The sequence below is a fragment of the Lissotriton helveticus genome, chromosome 5_1 (genome assembly GCF_964261635.1).
Source record: "Lissotriton helveticus chromosome 5_1, aLisHel1.1, whole genome shotgun sequence".
In the NCBI taxonomy this organism is placed as follows: domain Eukaryota; kingdom Metazoa; phylum Chordata; class Amphibia; order Caudata; family Salamandridae; genus Lissotriton; species Lissotriton helveticus.
The window spans coordinates 1,905,594,152-1,905,614,059 of NC_136065.1; the positions used below are offsets into that span (position 1 = coordinate 1,905,594,152).

General features: G+C 44.3%; 2 protein-coding genes across 2 annotated transcripts in view; one reads left to right on the top strand and one right to left on the bottom strand.

Annotated features, from left to right (window-relative positions):
* Nucleotides 1-3,669, bottom strand: part of FKBP10 (FKBP prolyl isomerase 10) — a 185,705-nt gene extending 182,036 nt beyond the window's left edge. The window contains exon 1 of the mRNA XM_078645448.1: nucleotides 3,539-3,669. The gene's annotated coding sequence lies outside the window, so the exon portion shown is untranslated. The remainder of the gene's footprint in view (nucleotides 1-3,538) is intronic.
* P3H4 (prolyl 3-hydroxylase family member 4 (inactive)) overlaps nucleotides 1-19,908 on the top strand; it is a 97,277-nt gene that overhangs the window by 17,001 nt on the left and 60,368 nt on the right. The window contains exon 2 of the mRNA XM_078645449.1: nucleotides 4,738-4,887. Coding sequence (XP_078501575.1) covers nucleotides 4,738-4,887 — 150 coding nt within the window. The remainder of the gene's footprint in view (nucleotides 1-4,737; nucleotides 4,888-19,908) is intronic.

Here is a 19,908-nt window from a genome sequence, read left to right on the forward strand (position 1 = left end):
TGGCATCACACTCACGCATTGATAGGACTATTTGCTATCAGGTTTCCTGCCCCTCATAAGTTCAAAGGGTGTCTTTCCCGTCCCAGAATTCACTGTGGTACAGTATGCCCACAGGATGACCTTGATCGCTTTCTACATATCAATGCCGGGTTCTCTCCTTCTTTTTTGCATGGTTTGTGCGTCACTCTATGCCTGAAAGGGTTTTGTTTTGATACGTATATATATATATATAATGTCCTTCCTTCCATCATTTTTGTAAAGTGCTCTGATATCCTTCGGGATCTTGTTCGCGCTATATAAAACTTTATAAATAAATAAATAAAATAAATAAGTCTCTAACCGCCAGTTCCATCGTTCCTTTGACTAACCGACTTGACCATTGATATGTGGGTTATATAGTGATGTACATAAATGTTTAATGCCCAAACCATTAAAAAAAAACTTTGCATCTCTTCTCTGCGGAGGTCAACTGTGTACCATTATCCGTGATTATGCTCGAGGGTATGCCTTCCCTTCTGAAAACTTCCCCCAACACAGAAAAGGTCGCCCTAATGTTGATAGACCTCATGAAAACAACCTTTGGCCACGACGATCTAACATCTAATAAAACTGCTGCTACCTTTCATGCTCCGGATGGGAGACAAATGGGCCAATGAAATCCAAGCACAGTGTTTCTCACACGCACTCAGCCTCATTTACAAGCTGATTGTGCTCAGTCACCCCCAAGCTAACTTTAAGCCTTTTTTCTGAGTTCATGCATGTCTCACATCTCTCCACCCACGTCTTGGTCTGAGCATCCATCCCAGGCCACCACAATTGGTCATTGAGTCTCTTAATGGTAAGAGTTTGGCCCAAATGACCTTCGTGAGCTAGCCGCACAAGTTTTTCCCTCACAGCTGTAGGCGGCACAAATCTTTCGTTATGCATGATAATATCATTCTTCACTAGGGATAGTTATTTCAGTACATTATGAAACTGTCTAAGCTCCTGTGGTAACGTGCTTTCTCTTCTCGCATTGCCTTTGAGTAACTCTCTCACCACCCAAGGACCTCATCAGATTCCATGGCTGCCTGCCACTCACTTATGGGAACACACCGGTGTAGACTCTCAATCACATCCTCCACATCAGCTACTTCTTCTGTTTCAAAAGTGCACTTTTCAGAAAACAATCTTAATATTTCTTGGTCACTGGGAACTTGAGCATTAACAATTGCGCTGATCAAATTCAACTTAGGCTTTATATCTTCCCCAGTAATCAAATGGCCTAGATACTCCACAACCCAGACTAGAAACTTGCATTTGTCCTTGTGCAGGGTCATGCCTGCATCCGCTAGACAACTTAGTACCTGCTTCAAAAACCTGTTGTGCTCAGAGACATCCTTGCCAAAAATAAGTATGTCATCTTGAAAGAAGACTATGTTAGTGATATCAGCCAACACATGTGTCATGAACCTCTGAAACATACTGGCAGCTGATGATAGTCCAAAACGTAATCCATTGAACTGATATACACCTTCAGTGGTAATGAAAGCCGCCAAGTGCTTTGAGTAATGATGTAATTTCACCTGATGGTAGGCACTTCTAAGGTTTATTCTGGAAAAACTTACAATCGGATACCAGAGATAACAATTTGTTGGGCAGTAGAAAACAGCCCATCACTACTCTTTGTTTAGGCTGCGCAATTCCACACTAAACCTAAGAGAACAATCCGTCTTCTTGGTGATCACAACTGGCGATATCCATTGGGATGCTTCTATCGGTTTGATGATTTTGTCTCCGAGCATTTGATTGATGATGGACTTGACTTCAGCGCGAGAAGCTAGCAGAACTTTTCCAAGACAGTGCCTTACGGGAAGGGCATCCTCCTTTAAAACTATCTTATGTTGGTAGTCTTTGATTTGATATGATCCTCAAACAAACTTTCAAACCCCTTGACTAACTCATCCAGCTCTTCTTCTTCAACTGTATCACTTGTTCTCTGGCTCTGGGATTTACGATGATGTGCAGATCGCACTGGTGGGACCACCCTAATATTGGAGGTCCAGATACCACCACATAAACTTTACCCTTCGTTGGCCAAACTTTCAACACTATCTCTGCAGTGAAGGGACCCCATGACACCAATGTCAGCTCCCTGATACCCTTTCAGGACTACATCTGAAATGTCCAATTTTTCTTTCGACCACAAGTCATCAAACATGTGCCTGGGAACAATGGTGTATAAGGAGCCTGAATCTGCCATCAACTCTGACACTCTGTCATTAATCTTAAAGTCAGCCTTAGGTTGTACTTTCCTTTTCTCAGCTTGGTTCTCATCATCTACCACCATCAACACCCTATGGTCAGTATCCTCACTCTCTTCCTCCAGAAAGGCAACTTTTTTGCTCGAGGCTTTGCAAACTGGTGAGAAATGACCCTTTCTTCCACATTTATAACACTCTCTTACAAAGGCAAAGCAGTTCTTGGAATCCACCAAGTGTGAGAAACTGCCACATCTATGAGAGGACTGGGTGACTTGACTTTTCTGTGAGTTCAGAGTGGGTCAAGATTTCTCCAAAGTACCTTTCCCTGTGGATTAAGATGCACTCACGTTTTTTAAAAAGAGTCTTTTCTTACATTATTAACTAGTTCATCTTCATCATCTAACCTAGCTACAGCACCATCAGATTTAAAATCTGGTTTTTGCATTTCTTTCATGCATCTCTCCGAATCCTCCACAGTCCTGGCTATTTGTATTGCATCTTTAAGGGTTGGGTCGCACATGGCTCACTATCTTTCCTGTATCTTCTTGCTACTAGATTGAACAATAAGTTGATCCCAGATCATTTCCTCAGTCATGGGGACAAACTTACATTTAGCTGCCAATTCACACAACCGAGCTCCAAACTCATTGATAGTTTACCCATGTTTCTGCGGTTGTGTATAGAATTTGTGACGTCTCATTACAGTATTAACAGTTTTAGCAAAGCGAGTTTGTAACCACAATTTAGCTTCCTTAAAAACATCTACTATAATGTCACCATTTTGCACATGTGCTTCAGGTAAGTATTTGAAAATGTGTTGGCCTTCAGTGCTCAAACAACCCATCAAGATTGCCTTCTTCCGTGCAGGTGAGAAGTTGGTACCTCCCAGTGCCAAAATATAATTGTCGAAAATTTCAGACCAATCTTCCCATTGGATGAGAGGTTCTCCTTGTTATGACAGAAATGATAGTGGAACAGTGATCGACTGGCTGATATTCATGTTGATAAAGAAAACTCTTGCTTCCAAAATGAACTGAATGGCGTTGTGAGTGAATAAAACAAGGATATCAGTGGGAATGTAGGATGTCAGTACGGTATACACCAGGAGAATTGAGCAGGTCATGGGGTGCACATAGTTCAATTTTCTTCTGAGTAGATAAGGTTTGGCACAGTGACAAATAAGCTCACACTGTCTCTGGCATTCATGAATAAACCCAGGTAACAGAGGTACACATGTCCTAGATGTCACATCCTAGTTAAGTGAGTAAGTCAGAAAAACGTGGCTGGGTACTCACCAAGGCAGGGCAAGCGTCTCGAAATTTCAGAAGAACACCAATGAAACTATATAAAGAATCCACGCCTGTTCTCTCCCAAATCACTTGTGCAGGAATATTGAAAGCTTCACCATACAGTGGCAGTCAAGCACAGGATATCGTGAAGCCGGCACCACTCGACCGGAAGCAAAGAAGAAGCGGTGTGATAGTCGGCAATAACTCTTCACCAAATAATCATACACCACTCCTCAGGACACCACTCCACCGGACGCCGCTCTGTAGAACACAGGGACCAGCCTTTCCACCATAAACTCAGGCCACAGATACACCAGAGAAGCTCTCCAGGCCTCGGTAGAACCTTTGCTGCTCCTCAGATGATGCAGGTTGCTCTGTAAGGACGTGAAATCAGTGCCTGGCCACGGGAATCTCCCCTGTCCCCAAATAATGTGGTAATAATGAGGACACTCCGCTGCAAAGGCAAAGAAAGCTCTGTTATTCATAGCAACCTCCCACCTCGGTCAGGCACAAACCGCCCCCAACGTCCGACATGGAATGCTATGATGTCATCACTCCAGGCAGCGTGACATCAATGGAGTTCCATGCGATCGTCAGGAACAAGAAACAACAGTCATAGTCCCAGGAGCCACATTACCTTTAATGCTTTCAACAAGGAAATTCTGTTTTTATCTCTTAAAACGTTAATATTTGGTCCAAAGCGTTGAGATATCAGACCCAACAAAATTCACAACTTTTCCTATTTCCAACAGGTATGTGAAAGAATGGTGCAAGTAAAAACTTGTTAGACTAAAAACTGGGCAAGAGGTTTGAGCTGAATTTGCCCTGCTTTACATCTGTTTACATTGGTTGAGCCTTTCATACCTTGTGCACCAGTGCATGTTCTCTTCTGGGGATGGGTTCTGCCTATTAATTGATCAGTCAATTTTTAATAACACATTTGAAAAAAGCCTGGGTTAATTAGAGGAAAATGCAGTGCTTTCTTGTTGCTAAAATGCATAAATGATCAAAGAAAATATACATATTTAGTGACCAGATGACAAATTAACATCCATGATTTTTTAATTTGTCCAAAAACAGAATTATTTCTGCAACACAATAAACATTAAATCCAATTATGTTTCCCTGTGATTCATGCTTTTGTTAAGTTACCAAAGACTGTAAATGCTGCAGTTTATGAAGGCATATGTGTATCCTTCTTCTAGGCCAACAAGATCGAAAAAGCTGTCTCAGCAGCTCACACCTACCTGCAGAAGAACCCCAAGCATGAGATGACCTTGAGGTACATGAACTACTACAAGTCTTTGCTGGACGTCGACGAGTTTCTGATAGATATAGAGGCTCACACCTATGAGGTAAGTTGAGATTCAATGGGTTTATGGTCATGCTAGAAGAAATTGTAGCATCTATGTGTTTGCTTATTCCAAGTAGAGCCAGTAGATGGTACCAATGGGTACCGGGCCTTCTTCTGAGATCTTTGTGTGACCATAAAAGCCTTGGGCATGTGTTCTTTAGTGCAGACTCAGCCAGTTGGCGTTATTCTGTTTATTTATTAAATTAGTTGTAATGCCAACATTTATAAATAAAGCCAAAGGCAGTGCAGTGGTGTATAATAATCAGGGCCACTGGAATTATGCAACAGGAGTGGGCCAAATTATGCGGCGGGTTGACCAAATTATGCGGCAAGAAGAGGCACATTATGTGGCATAATGCGGCACATTTCTAAAATGAGTACTTTAATATTCAGTCAATTTTACACTTGATAACACTGTCTAGGACTAGTTTGCACCTCATTAGTACCAGTTTGATGCTAAAACAATAAGCAAGAGATAGGTGACCAGTCACCTTTGCAAAGGGCCTTCCACTGTGTTGCTGCAGTTTTTGTAACTTTTGAACCGTTTTTAGTTAGAAACACATTTTTTTGGGGGGGGGGGGCCTGCAGATTATGCAGCAGATGATGGACTATGTGGATAATGTGGGAGATCCAAAACTATGCGAAAAATGCAGCAGCCGCACAATCACATAATTACAGAGGCCCTGATAATAATGTACCAAAACTCTGGGGAAGCCAATCTTTATTTTTTTAAATTTTTTGTAAGCATGAAAACTATTTCTGAAAACGAAATTCTACTTTTTGATGCAAACATTCTATTTTAAAAAAAGTAAAAAATCTTTTTATTGTTTTCCAACACAAACAACAAACATGCGAATGGTTGAGCATGTCTACATAAACATGGTTCTCCAATATAGTCAAGGAATTACATGACATTTGTTCTTATTGCCCGGGAGAGTTAACTAATAGAAACTATCCCAATTGTCCCGGATTCTCCTGTTAGAATTAGCGACCAGAACATTTCCAATTGATGCAAACGTTCTAAATGGCTAATATCAGGTTTAAGAAGGTACAGTGCTCTTTCCCACATAATATATGCAGATTCATCCCTACTAGGTTATTATTAATATGTTTTTGCACAAGATAGATATTACTTACCAAGATTAATCTCACATGAAAATGATTATGTGCTATATATATTTTTGTAAATGTATAGTAGAGTCTATATCTGAGAGTCTGCACTAAGTAAATGAGCAAATGCTGACAAGTGATGTGAGGTGAGCCATATATGTAATGTACGATTGTGCACTTTTCTTTAGGGATACTGTAAGAAATTGACTAATTATTTGGGGAGGATGACTACCCACATCAAGGAATAATCACAACCCATGTCAGGGTAAGCCTGCAAAGTTACTAAATTAACCTGAGCTCAAACCCCTGGTAGCTATAGCATAAAGCAGACAGATTTAACTTAGGCCAATGTGCTCAGTATTTATGCAGTACCAAAACAGTAATAAAGTCGAAATGAGTAAAAATTCTAAACTAAATTAGAAAAAAAGGGCAAAGTCTAATAAACAAAATTATACTAAAAATCCAATAAGGCGAATTAAAGCTATGAATTTCCAAAGTTTTAAATAGGAATAGTGCCAAGAAGTACAAAGTGCTAGTGACAGTCAATGGTCGCAGTTGACTGGAACCAACTCGCAATATGGCACTGACAGCGATGGAGCTCAGGTTGGATACACCAACCATATTCATCCTGGTTAAAAATTTTTACTTGTGACTTTCGTACTTTAACCCCTTCGCTGCGGGGGTAATTCCCCCACGGTGCGGGGGGGGCGGTGTGAGGGAGGGGGGTGAGCACGGCATCACAGTGCTCCTGACGAGCTGGGCTCGTCATGAGTCACAGTGAAGCTGTGCTCATGCTAAGCTGGGCTCGTCACGACTCCGCCCACTGATTAATTCGCCCACACAGGCGGGGAATCAATCACGCATGGGCGGAGCGCAGCCGTTATGACGAGCCCAGCTCGTCATGAGCACAGCTCCACTGTGACTCATGATGAGCTGGGCTCGTCTTGAGCACTGAAGGAGTTAAGTCTCAATCCACCATAGCAGAACACTTCTAAAAGCACCTTGGACCTCAGTGGAGCCACTTAGAGACTCACAAGGTGTCGGGCAAAGGCCAAACAGCAGGGTGCAATCCAGGTTCATTTGTCACTAGTCAGCTGGGCTGTTGCATGAAAAGCCCTCCAGTAGCTTGCTGTGTCCCTGTAGCTTTAACAGGAGGTCAGCCTTACAACCATTGAAATCCACTTCTTTGTCCTAGATGCAAGAGAGAGCAGGTCCAATCTTCTAGGCTTTTTTCAAGTGGCAGACATTAGGCTAAGTACTCTTCTGATCACCCTCAGGCCCAGACATGTTTTGAAGTAGGTTCTTGGAAATGCTACATTTATGAATGGCATGGGGTTGGTGGGTGTGAATACCTCCTGGGCACGCCCTAACCAATGGGGTATAAGGTCCTTTGGTCAACCCTACCCATAAAGAGCATTTTGAATATGGTGAAAGTCTTTGACCTGGCCAAACTTGGACTCAGAGGACTGGAGGTGTATGTGGGGTGTACACTACGGCAAACCTAGTGCCTTCCCATATCTGACATTAGAATTCAGTTTGGGGCAGTCAGTGTACACACACTAAACTCAATAACTGAAGTCTTGTATAACAAAACTAGAGCTGTCCAGCAACTTGATAGTTGCTACACAAGAATTGTTTATGCATTCAGGTTCCCTTCCTTTCAAGTGCACTCCAAAGGGTTATTTGTAACCCCAGCAGACCTGTCAAGCAGGATCTGACATTCCAGCAGGATTTGATACTGTAATATAAAAAAGGATGCTCCGAGCTCTACCCTGCATATTTTGGGAGGCTCAGAGGAGTGTATTGTTTACTCCTGGGATGCACTTCACACCTTTTTCATACCGATTCAGGAACCAATTACTGGCTGGGAGAAGTGGCAGAGCAAATTCAAATTTGTAATTTTAGCTTCCAGTATCTTCAGGCAGACAGAGAAAAGGTTACTTTCTACTTACCCTTGATATTTATTAAAAAATCCGACTTCACTTTTGAATTGGAGTTTAATAACTATTAGAACATTGGAATGTTGGAAGCGCCATTGAAAACAATGAAGTGTTCCAGGCTTCTAATGGCCGGTAGATGCCCGGAGCATCAACATCCCAATGTTGTCGTTCACAGCTGTTGCTGTGAACAAAGGCCTCACAGAGCCCGAGGGGATTTTAATCCCCTCTGGACTCCGTCTGGCCGTAGTTTAATCTGCTCTCTAGTGGCGTAATGTTCTAATAGCCTTATAACCCTCCATAGCTGGGCTATACCGGCATTAAAGTCCAGCTCCCTTGCTAAAGACCTGATCCTAATTTGACGTTGGAACGAGCCTTTAAAGGCCAGTATAGCCCGTTACGACAGGCTATATTAAAAATAGAAGTTACATTATTTTTCCAGTTATTTCCATTGCAGAGATACAGTATTAGGATTTGTTTTATCTGTACTGTAGCATTCTGCATAGAACAGCTAGGCTTGCCACAGTGAAAAATAGCTTTTGGGTACTAGTCACTATGAGGACATTTTAACATAGAATTTCTACATGCCCTACTTTTAAATACCATACCCAGCTTTGTATGCCACAAGACTTACACAAGGGTGACTCATTATTATTTAAAATTGAGGTTTTGACCCACCGGTGGCTCCTCTGTTAAGGGGGAGGAGCGTCGCTCCACTGCCTGACAGCCAGCAAATTCGAGCATGTAAAATAAAATGACAATAAACCAATTTTATTATCATTTTATTTTCCATCCAGCCGAGCTGACTGAGCGTCTTAGCCGGTATTAGGACGGGGCGAGGCCATCCTGGTGGACAGCAGCTGCAGCAGGGTGTAGTTGTGGTGGGCACTGCAAGTGCGCATGTCAGTTTGGCCAGCTGTCTTAGGATCGCCAAACCAACATGCATACTTAGATTTCTTCAACCCGAGGTGTGCTGCACAGCCGGGTGGGACTCCTAGTCTCTGTGTGAGCGCAAAACCAGCCCGCACAGACCAATCTTAGCACTTCTCTCATGCTGGGTAATGAGTTTATTCTAGGATTGGGCTTTACTAGTCCCTACTGTTATGAAACTGGTTAATAGAGTTCATGCTTTAAATTCTTATAGATATTTACTTTGCCAATGGACTATAGATTATATAGGGCTTTACAATGAACAATTGCAAAGATAGCCACTGCTCTGCAGTTAAGCATTGGAGAATGGCCTACAGTGGCTCCTCTGACTGGAAATATTCCATACCGTCATCTGTCAACCTGGCTTCTCTGTAGAGACTCCAAAAATTAAAACTTTCAGATATGTGCCAAAATTGAGAGACTTGGAACCTTCATGAATATTAATCAAGATAACCTAGTCTCCAGCTTTGTAAAAATATTGGTTCTTTCCAGACTGTCGATATTTTTCCATATTCAAATTTCCCAAGGGAGTTGCTTTGTGGTATTACAGACATCCTTTTTAACAAACACAGCTTCCATCTTATGCCCGTTGCAATGAATTATCCTTTCCAAAGTCTTCCTTCTAAAGGATGTCCTAGTGCTGAATTCTATAATGATGGACAGCACTGCAGTTGAGTTATCCATCGGCTAGACCAGGCTGCAAGTTGTTTTCAGACAAAGATTCATAGAAAAACAAGCATTGACAAATCCAATATGACTCACCTATGAGAGCTATTTGCTTGGACAATGGTTTGTAGTCACGCTGTACAGCAGCATGGGTACTTTGCAATGTGGTTACATCTAATTTAGAAAAAGCTATGTGATGTAGAAAGGGCTAATGCACTTTTTGTTTCTAAAAGGTGCATCAGTGCTGAATGTATCAGAGTCCTTTTTAATTATTATTTTTGACCATGCAGCACAGCAGCCACGTTGTTATACAGCATGGCTACAAATCATTGCCAAAGTGGGCAGTGCCCATGTTGTACAGCATAAACAAAAGGGAATAACAGAGCCTATAGTCTGAAAGGTGAGACCTGTTGGCTTTGCCAGTATGTGTTAGGTCTTGGCACTACACCCAATGGCTTCTGGGCAAACCGGTAAGTCTTCGAATGTGTGAAAAGAAATAAAATACATTTGATAAAAAAATACTATCACATAAAAGAAGCGATTGCGCCCATGTCTTATGAAAAAAATACATTTGGAAACAGATCACATCTGTTGTCAGAATAAACATCCATTTCAATTGAGAAAATGTCTTCTTTAACGTGCATGTGGCATAATAAAACATTGCTACAAATTGCAAGAGGTTTAACAAGAACAACAGGGACGAAAAAAGTATAAAATTAGTACCTCAATTACTGCACGACCAGCAGAAGGACAGCAATCAAACTGAAGCAATCAGTACTTGGTCTATGCTCTTGCCAAAAGAAGAGGAAGAGAAGCCAGCATGCTCTGGCCAATTAGAAGACAGTAAGTAAGAGTGACAATGAAGCCAACAAATGTTAATCAACGGCCGGGCTGCAAGCCCCTTGTTGTATACAATATCTTTTGCAAGCAAGAGCACACACAGTGCATGTGCTGTCGCAGGTGAAACCTAATGATTAACTAGACATGTTAACCCCTAGTACACTTTGAAAATCCCTGCATCAGCTACTTTATCTAGGCCACATAGAGCCTGTAAACCTTTTGAGTCTTACTGTTACTTTAAGAACATTTTTCATTTCTCATATCAAAGTGTGAATACACTAAGGCCAGTATCCAGCATATGTTATGACACCAATCAGTGCTAGATAAAAGGCTCCAAGAGTATCCTTGCAAAGACGGCAAGACGGCAAGATGGCCGCCCGGTAGGAGCGCTCATCCGGAGCTCCTAGTGCTCGGGATCCCTCGTTGGGATTTATCCCGGATAGCACCCATCCTCCTGCGTGAAAATTAGTTACGAGTAACTGGATTTTTATCGAGTAACTGGATTGGCTTTTAAAAGTAACTGGATTGGTCAGCATCATCGGAAAAGACATCTACCTCTTGATCACTGGCGGCTGGGACTCTTGCGATTAACTACGGAGCATCGGCAGAGCACGATACTACGGGGGAGTGCCACAGTATATGCTGCGGTTGCTGCTGGAGGCTGGTGGCGGCTGGGGACCGGGTGACTGTGGGCGTCGGAGAGGCAATACTGTCGGGTGCCCCGGCGCGGCCGTGGCTGCCGGGGCTGTCTGCTGCGAACGCCGATCACTGGCGGGCACAGGATCAGTCATCTCACCCGCCCCGGTTTTCCCCCTGCTGACGGCTTGAGGACTGTCGGGACCGCCTGCCGGGACGCCAGCCACTGACGGGCACTGTGGAGGTGATGCAGGCGAGGCGGGCAGTCTGTGGTGGTGGAGGAGGTGCCCCAACACAGTGGTGCGGAGCGGGACGACGGGGCCGACCCCCCTGCTGAGAGAGCCTGCTTGGAGAACGACGAGCGCGTCGGAGGCACTGGAGGATTGGTCCCCGCACTAGAGCCCCGGTCTAGAGGAAGCCTAGCGGACAGCTGGTACCAGGACCAAGGCGGGAGGAACACCGGACCCCTTCCCCACTCACTCACGACCTGAAGCAGGGACCACCTCCCGACGGCAGCAAAGGGCACTGAGCATCGGGACACGGCAACGCAACCCCCCCCTCTCCCGCCACACCGCAGCTGAGGAACACTAGCGGACTGGAGGGCTGAGAGGGACGCTGACTGCTGGCAAACACAGTGGTGTCACCATCTCTCGAAGCGGACCCGCGAGAGCTAAGCACAGCTCAACTTCAAAAAGAACTCTTTAATAGGAGCAAGCGAGTGAAGTGTTCCGGGAGTTCTAGCAGGAGCTGAAGGGGCGACAGAAGACCAAAGCCTGCCCCCATCGACACCGGTGGATACCTGGCAAACGGCTGAGCCGCTTTTCAGGTTAATACAGGCTGGGAGCCCCGATTTGAGATCAAGGACATACAGTACATACAGCCTCATACTTCTACGAAGCGGAAGGGACTGAGCCAATCATGGACTAAAGCAGTGCTTTTGTAAAACTCTACTGGCAATTTTTACAGGCATACAGACACTTAAGGTATTTACTTCTCCCACCCGCCTGCTCTCTTTTTAAAAAATCTAACTCCTTTGTTCAAAATGGCTGGGGCCATAAAACTGTAGCAATAAATCCCCCCCTACCTCTGTTGTCCACATGGCCCCTCAGCTCAGCTTAACTCCCCCACACAGAGATAAGAATTCCTCCCAGCTAGCCTTGAGCTCTGCTTGCTTAACAGGAAGTGTAATCTCCTCCCCTGTGCTTAAAGTAATAGCAGCAGACAGAGGACTAATATCTCTATCTCCCCTGCCGGCACAGCAACAAACAGAGGACTACTGTCTTGATCTGATCTATTTGGCGGCCATCTTAGACTAGTCTCTATTGGAAAGAATGTCTGCCTATTATTGCAGTATTACACTCCTAGCTTTATTTTGAACTTTTGTAAGACTCAGATTGCTACCTCATTTGTGAAAGAGTGTTTTGCCATCATAGCAGTATCACACTCCTAGCTTTATTTTGAACATTTGTAATGTACAGATTGCTATTTTATATATGAAAGTGTGTTTGCATATCATTGCAGTACTATACCTATAATGGTATTTTGAACATTTGTAATGCACAGTTTATTTCATATATTATTTCATATATTTTGGTTCCTCACTAGTGCCACTTTTACCAGTATTTTGAACATTTGTAAATGCACAGATTGCTACCTCATATTTTTTGGTTTGACAACCAATGTCATTTTCGACTCTTGAGTTTTTGACGCACGCAAATTTTTGTATCTGATCCGATCTCTATATTCTATCAGTATTAGACCTGCACTTGTATTCTGCACTACTCTGCTCATTTACTCATTACTCTGCTCTGACCATCTTCGTAATTTGGCTCCACCTAACTGGTTGCTACCTCTCATATACTGTACAGGGTGTAAGCTGATTGCTACCTCTCTTATACTGTACATTGTGTAAGCTGCACCTACGCATTGTTTCCCTGGATTGCATCGACTGCCACTTCTTATACTTTTGGCTACTCACTAGTCTCACGCCTGTGCCCTGTAATCAACGACTGACAGTCTTATTGTCTTCTTTTCTCCCACACCCAACGTTACAGCCATCCTAACATGGATCTCATCGGTAAGCACACATATAGAATCAACTACCCTTCCACTCTCACCAAAAAAGCCGCCAAACGCTTTAAACATAACTTCTTGAGGTCGCACCCGGAAACACCCTTTGCCGACACCTATTTCTCACCGGGCAATGGAGCCCTGAACATTGACATCATCTTCCACACCTCACGTACAGCCCAATGGAGAAAAGCGTTTCTATCCCTACTCACCGTCTCCACCACCAGGAAAACAGCTCATGGCATAACTCTCTCTATCACACCTTCCCAACTCTTCCATGGCAGAACCACCATTACTATCTACAATAACGGGATTGTCCTAATGCAATCCACGGACAAGAACCTGGAACTACTAGATAACTTGTTCCCCAAGTTCAAAGAGCACCTCTCCAAGTTGCGGACCTCCACCCAGAATTCCACCAGCACTATCACCCATGACGACGCAGCCCCCACCTACAACACCTCTACCCCCAGCTCCCCAGAAAATGGCCCACCTGCTGTTAACGCCCCACACTCCCCAAATACAGTCACAAATCTCTCCACCTCATATACTAGTCGCCCCTCTAACATGACCCCTTTTACCCCCACTCATACCCCCCCATCCCTCTCCCCCCTGACATAACAACTCCCACCCACAACACGCCACCATCTGAACACAACACCGCTCGGAGTTTATCCACCCCCCCGCCCATCCCCCCCACGGCAGACGCCTCTCCATCCCCAGCTCCCTCCCCACTCCCACCCACGACACTCTCACCCTCCCAACAAAACATACCGCCTCCCCTACCTTAGCATCCCCCTCTCTCCCACCTCCCATTCTCTCCACCTCCAGCCCCCTCCCCACTCCCACCCACGACACTCTCACCCTCCCAACAAAACATACAGAACATACCGCCTTCCCAACCTTAGCATCCCCCTCTCTCCCACCTCCTATTCTCAGCCCTCACTACCCTCCTGTCTCCCCCACTGTCTTCAGCCTTCACTCGCTCTTCTACTCACCGGCACCGTCTCCCACTGACCTCACTACCTATGCCTCCCACCCACCGCCTACTTCACCCACCTCATCCCCACCTCATCCACAAACACGCCCACACTTTCAATGCCATCCCACTCAATAGCGCCGTAGAACCTTCCAACAACGCTAGTATATCCCCCCCCTCGATACCCTGCCTGCTTTCCAGCTCACTAATCAACCATTCACCAATGACTCTCACCACCAACCCCATCCCCAATGCACCTCCTGACCTGACTTTATCCACCCTCCAACAAGTCAAAGAGGATATTCTACAAATCAAAAAAGATGTCCACGCAATCAAAGACCTTCTCTCCTCACAGCCCAATCGACCTCCCACCGTCCCTCTACCCTACAAACGGCGCACCCTCCCCACATTCCCTCGCCTCCAACGACATCCGCGCTGGCCGACTATCCCCATTCGCAATAATTATCACCGCCCCCGTCGTGTCCTCAACCCACTGTCGGACCGCGACTTATGCTCTCTCCTACGCTCTTATGGCCCAGGTCCGGAAAAACACATATCCAACACACACATCCCCATACCCATAATTCTTACAAACCCTGTGAGGCTCCCAACACTCAACAACAGAGGCTCCGTCCCTAACAACCTCCGAAAAGTTCCCCTCACACTAGAAAGCTCGACCACCCTTCTCTCTCCCAAACTCAAATGCATCTTACTCAATTGCAGATCGGCCCAGAGACACTCCTCTGACATCGCTGATCTCGTCTCAGCTAGGGATCTGGACCTAGCCATTCTAACGGAAACGTGGCTTTCTGAAGCCTCTACCCCGATTATGGACATACTAGTCCCCCCCAACTATCACATCATTAGGTTGGACAGGTCGCCTGACAAGACGGGCGGGGGAATTGCATGCATTTTTAGGAGCAACCTCTCCGTTACTCAAGTCACCTCCCCCTCCCTTTCCTCCGGTGAACTCCTCTGCCTCGACATCACCAGCGAGGGCAAACAAGTTTGTGCTTTACATCTCATCTATCACCCGCCTGGTAACAATCTCATATTCACCCAACAACTCATGGACATGATCTCTTCCAATGCCGGTCGGCAGACCACCCAAGTCTACCTGGGTGACTTCAATCTCCACTGGAACGATCAGAAGGACACAGTGCTGAATAGTCTCAAAAGTTTCCTTAATGCGCTTGACCTCACCCAATTATGGGATAGACCAACACACGACAAAGGCGCGATACTCGATCTCATCATTGCCAAAGAGAACACCACACAACTGGAGGCGATCCAACCCTGCGACTGGTCAGATCACCACATTATCACCTTCTTTATCAATGAAAAAGTTAAACCTATCCCGGCTCAACCAATCAAATGCAAAACATGGAAAAGGGACATGAAGAATCTTAACCCCTCTACCCTACCTCCCCACATCGGCAATCTCCTCCTTCCCCCATCAGGTGCCTCGGATGTTCAATCACTGACCGACCACTACCTTGACTCTATGAATACAATAGTCAATGAAGTCGCCCCACTGCAACTGAAGAGAGTCTCTACCAAAATTTCTAACCCCTGGTACGACGATAGTCTCAATGACGACAGGCGTACTATGCGAATGGCAGAGCGCACCTGGAGATCGGACCCTTCAGCACTGCACCTCAAAAGGCTTAAGAACAAGAGAAATGCCTACTTCAGGAAAATAAAGCGCACTAAGTCGGACTTCTTTAGCAGTCAGTTGGACCAAGCAAAAAACAGGCCAAGAAAGCTGTTCGAACTAATCAAGACCCAGACAAAGACTCAACCCTCACAATCAAACAGCACAACAAGCGACACCCCACACTGTGAAGCCTTCTCTGCTTTCTTTAAATTAAAGACTGACAACATAAGAAATGACCTCATCATGGATGTGAGCCGACTCCCCAACCACACCAGAATGTCTAACACTCAACCTAAAAACAAGGCATCCTGGCTGTACTTCGATACCTATTCGGAAGAAGCAATACACAAACTGCTCTGCACCTTGAAGCCCTCTAATCACCTCACAGACCCTCTACCTGCTAATGCTGTAAAAGACTTCATCCCCTTGCTCCTCCCTCTCTGGACCAAAATCATCAACAGCTCCCTACAACAAGGCCTCATTCCAGACTCCCTCAAGGTGGGGCAAGTCACACCTATACTCAAGAAACCTACAGCTGATCCGTCTGACCTAAACAATTACCGGCCCATCACCAATATCCCCACCCTGGCCAAACTGCTGGAGAAATGTGTCCAACTCCAACTAACAAAACACATCGACCAATTTGACCTCCTCAACCCTCATCAATCAGGCTTCCGAGCGAAACATAGCACGGAAACAGCTATGACACACATAATTGATGACGCCCTCCAAATTCTTGATCGCAATGAGTCCTGCCTCCTCATCCTTCTTGACCTCTCGTCAGCATTTGACACGGTCAAACATGAGAACTTGCTGGAGCTGCTAAGCACTAGAATGGGTCTATCGGGAACTGTTCTCAAATGGTTCTCGTCCTTCCTCCACAACCGGTCTCAGAAGTTCAAGATCGACAATGTGTTATCTACACCTGTGCCTGCAGACCTAGGTGTTCCACAAGGATCCTCCCTCTCCCCCACACTGTTCAACCTCGTCATGGAACCGCTCGCCACCTTGCTCCAAGCTTCCAATGTCCAATTCCATATGTACGCTGACGACACACAACTTTACCTAAAGCTACAATCCCCGGAAGATATCAAACATCTGAATTCCACGCTTATTAACACTCAATCTTGGTTGGCCGATAATCACCTCAAACTAAATGCTCTGAAAACTGAGTTCCTACTCATCTCACCCCCGGCGAAAATCTCCACCACCCAAACATGGCTCAATAACCTAACAGCATTCAATGTCCAACCGACCATCGTGGACTCGGCGAAATCCCTAGGCATCACTCTCGACGCCAAGCTCAACAGGCAGCAGCACGTTAGCAAAGCCACAAAAGGAGCTAATTTCCAAATCAACACACTGAGGAAAATTAAACCCTTCCTCCCTGCCGAAGACTTCCAAACTGCCGTACAAGCTTTAGTCATCCCTAGAATAGACTACGGAATTGTGGCCCTCAGCGGACTCCCGCTATACACAACAGCACCCTTAAGAGCCTCCCTGAACGCTGCCGCGAGGCTCATTACTGGCTCAAGAAAACATTCGCATATAACCCCAGACTTAAAGTCTCTAAAATGGCTGCCTTTTGAAGCCAGAATACAACTAAAAATTGCAGTTATGACACACGCGGCCGTGCACCACAATGCACCCAACTACCTCGCTCAAAAGTTGTCTATATCAGGTGGTTCTAGATCTAATAGAAGTACAAAAAATCTACTCCTGAAACCTGAAACATACAAGCGCTCCTTCTCAGGAATGGCATCCAGGATCTGGAATGCGCTCCCTCCTGAAACTAGGCTTATCTCATCCACTGCACTCTTTAAGAAAGAGGTGAAAACCATCCTTCTGGCCAAGATCTCCTGAACCTTATAGGTGCTGGATCAGAGACTCTGCACTGCTTTGTATCACTGTTCACCTGTCCTTTGGCATTATACTTCTACTTGATGGGGGCACTCCTACGCTACTCTCTTACTACAGACCAATATATGATACACTTTCTTTTACTGATTCGCTCTCCCGATGCCCCCACTTAGGGTTCTCTCTATACTAATACATTGGTGTTAACCATCCACACACCCAAGGTGTACCTGAACACCTCTGTAGTGGGATCAATGACTTGTGCCGTCTCATACTACTTGTTTACCTGATTGTATATTGATATGTGCTATGTATGTTATTATTATCCTACCATGTTAGCGACTATTATACTGCTCATTTTCTCTGTTCTTTCCTATTGCCCCTACCCTGTCTTTGTGAAGCGCTCTGATATCTGTAAGGATCTTGTTCGCGCTATATAAAACTTTTAATAAATAAATAAATAAATAAACCATTCTTTATCTACCACACACCACTTCTACTCTGAAACTGCCCGGTGCATTTATTTATTGTGTAGATACACTTCCTGGAGTTGGAATTACATCTGACTTTCAGGCCACAAAATGTTATTTTCTGCAATCTGCAAATTTATAAGTCAGCCCACTGATCTATTGCTATTGGTGTGTCCATCTTGTTATTTCCCTATAGAGAAAGTGGGCCTTTTCAAAATCAATGGTCATTGGTTTCTCAAGGGCTAGTGGGATGTTGATGTATTCAGTATATCATAGCAGAATTAATTGGGTAACTGCTTACAACTAAATATCAGGCAGATATTTAAAAATAATTTTGACACAACTCATTTTACCTCCATCCAGGACAACACCAACTTCATAAAGCTACTGAGAGAAAACGCACCTCTTAAGGTGCCGGCAGAAGGAACTGTGTTGATTAGTGTAGGAAATGCACCTTTTCTGTGTGGTCACTCAGTATTTTTCACCTTTTGCTGGATCCTAGATTTTTGCTTTAGAACTTTGTGCATTATACGCCCTGCTAACCTGAAGTAAAGTGCTGGTGCACCCCTTTAAACATGGTATAATTGCCTTACTCTTAACTGATCTATTTCACTTGCCTATAAGTTCTTAGTATAGGGTACAAAATGTACCCTAGGACGTGGAAGTTACATGCTATAAGTGGACTGCAGCACCTATACTGGCAGGGCAAACAATACGTAATGCCAACCATTGTAGCCTGACTGTAACAGTGCAAAACATGCACTGCAACCCGTCAAAGTAAACCCCTTTTGACAGGTAAAAATATTAATCAGTCACCCCTATATAAGTTTGTTACTGAAAAGGCAGGGCGCCTAGTATTTAGAAGTAGTACATGTAAAAATGTAAAGTTAGCATTTCCTTACAGTGACTGGCCCTCAAAAGCTCTTTTCATTGTAGAAAAGCTGACTGACCTATATAGAAACACTAGGAAGCAATACTAAATGCTAATACTGTATCTCGGGAAAGGTAGCAGCTAGAAAACTATTTAAATTACCAGTTTATTACATTGTAGTCTGTTTGTAATTCGGTGTGGAAGTTTTATTGTTCTGCATTTTGACTTTATTAATGTTTGAGTACTGCATAAATACTTTACACATTGCCCTACATTGAGCCTGTTTGTTATGCGACAAAGCTACCAGGGTGCTGAACTCAGGTTAATTTAGTGACTTTGAGGGTTCACCCTCACATAGGTTGTGATTAATTCTTGAAGTGGGGAGTCACCCACCCCAAATTATAATGCAATTTTTTACAATTGTTTTTGGAAAGAGAAGTACTCTCCATTTAGACTCGGATTTTTAAAATGTAGATTCAACCACATGTCCAATAGAAGAAGTTCTTAGCAAGAATGCTGGCTAATATTCACAATGTTTGCAATGGTTTATAGCGTGCTTTAGGTGCCACGCATATGCTTTAAATTTGCTCCTAATAGCAAATGTGAGCTAGTGGAGTGCTGACCCTACAGGTTAGATAGGTTTGTAATGACTGCTTTCGGTTACCAGTGTCTCTTCTGCAACACTTAATGATCCAGGTTGGTTATCCAAGGTAATCTGTTAAAATTGTGCAAGCTGGTTAAATAAAAAAAAATCAAATAAAAATAACAAACATCATGAAAAACAGTGGCATCAGGGACTAATTCCAAGCTACAGCTTGAATCGTTGCCTCTGCTTTTCACTACATATCAAAAACCCACATGGCAGTAACCCATTTGCAAATTGTGACCTGAAATTTAAAACCAGGCATTGCATCAGCTCTCACCCGCCATCATCTTGTGTCTATTTTACTCGGCTGCTGAGATGTGTAAAGAGCACTTTGAAATCCGCCTATTGCTCTC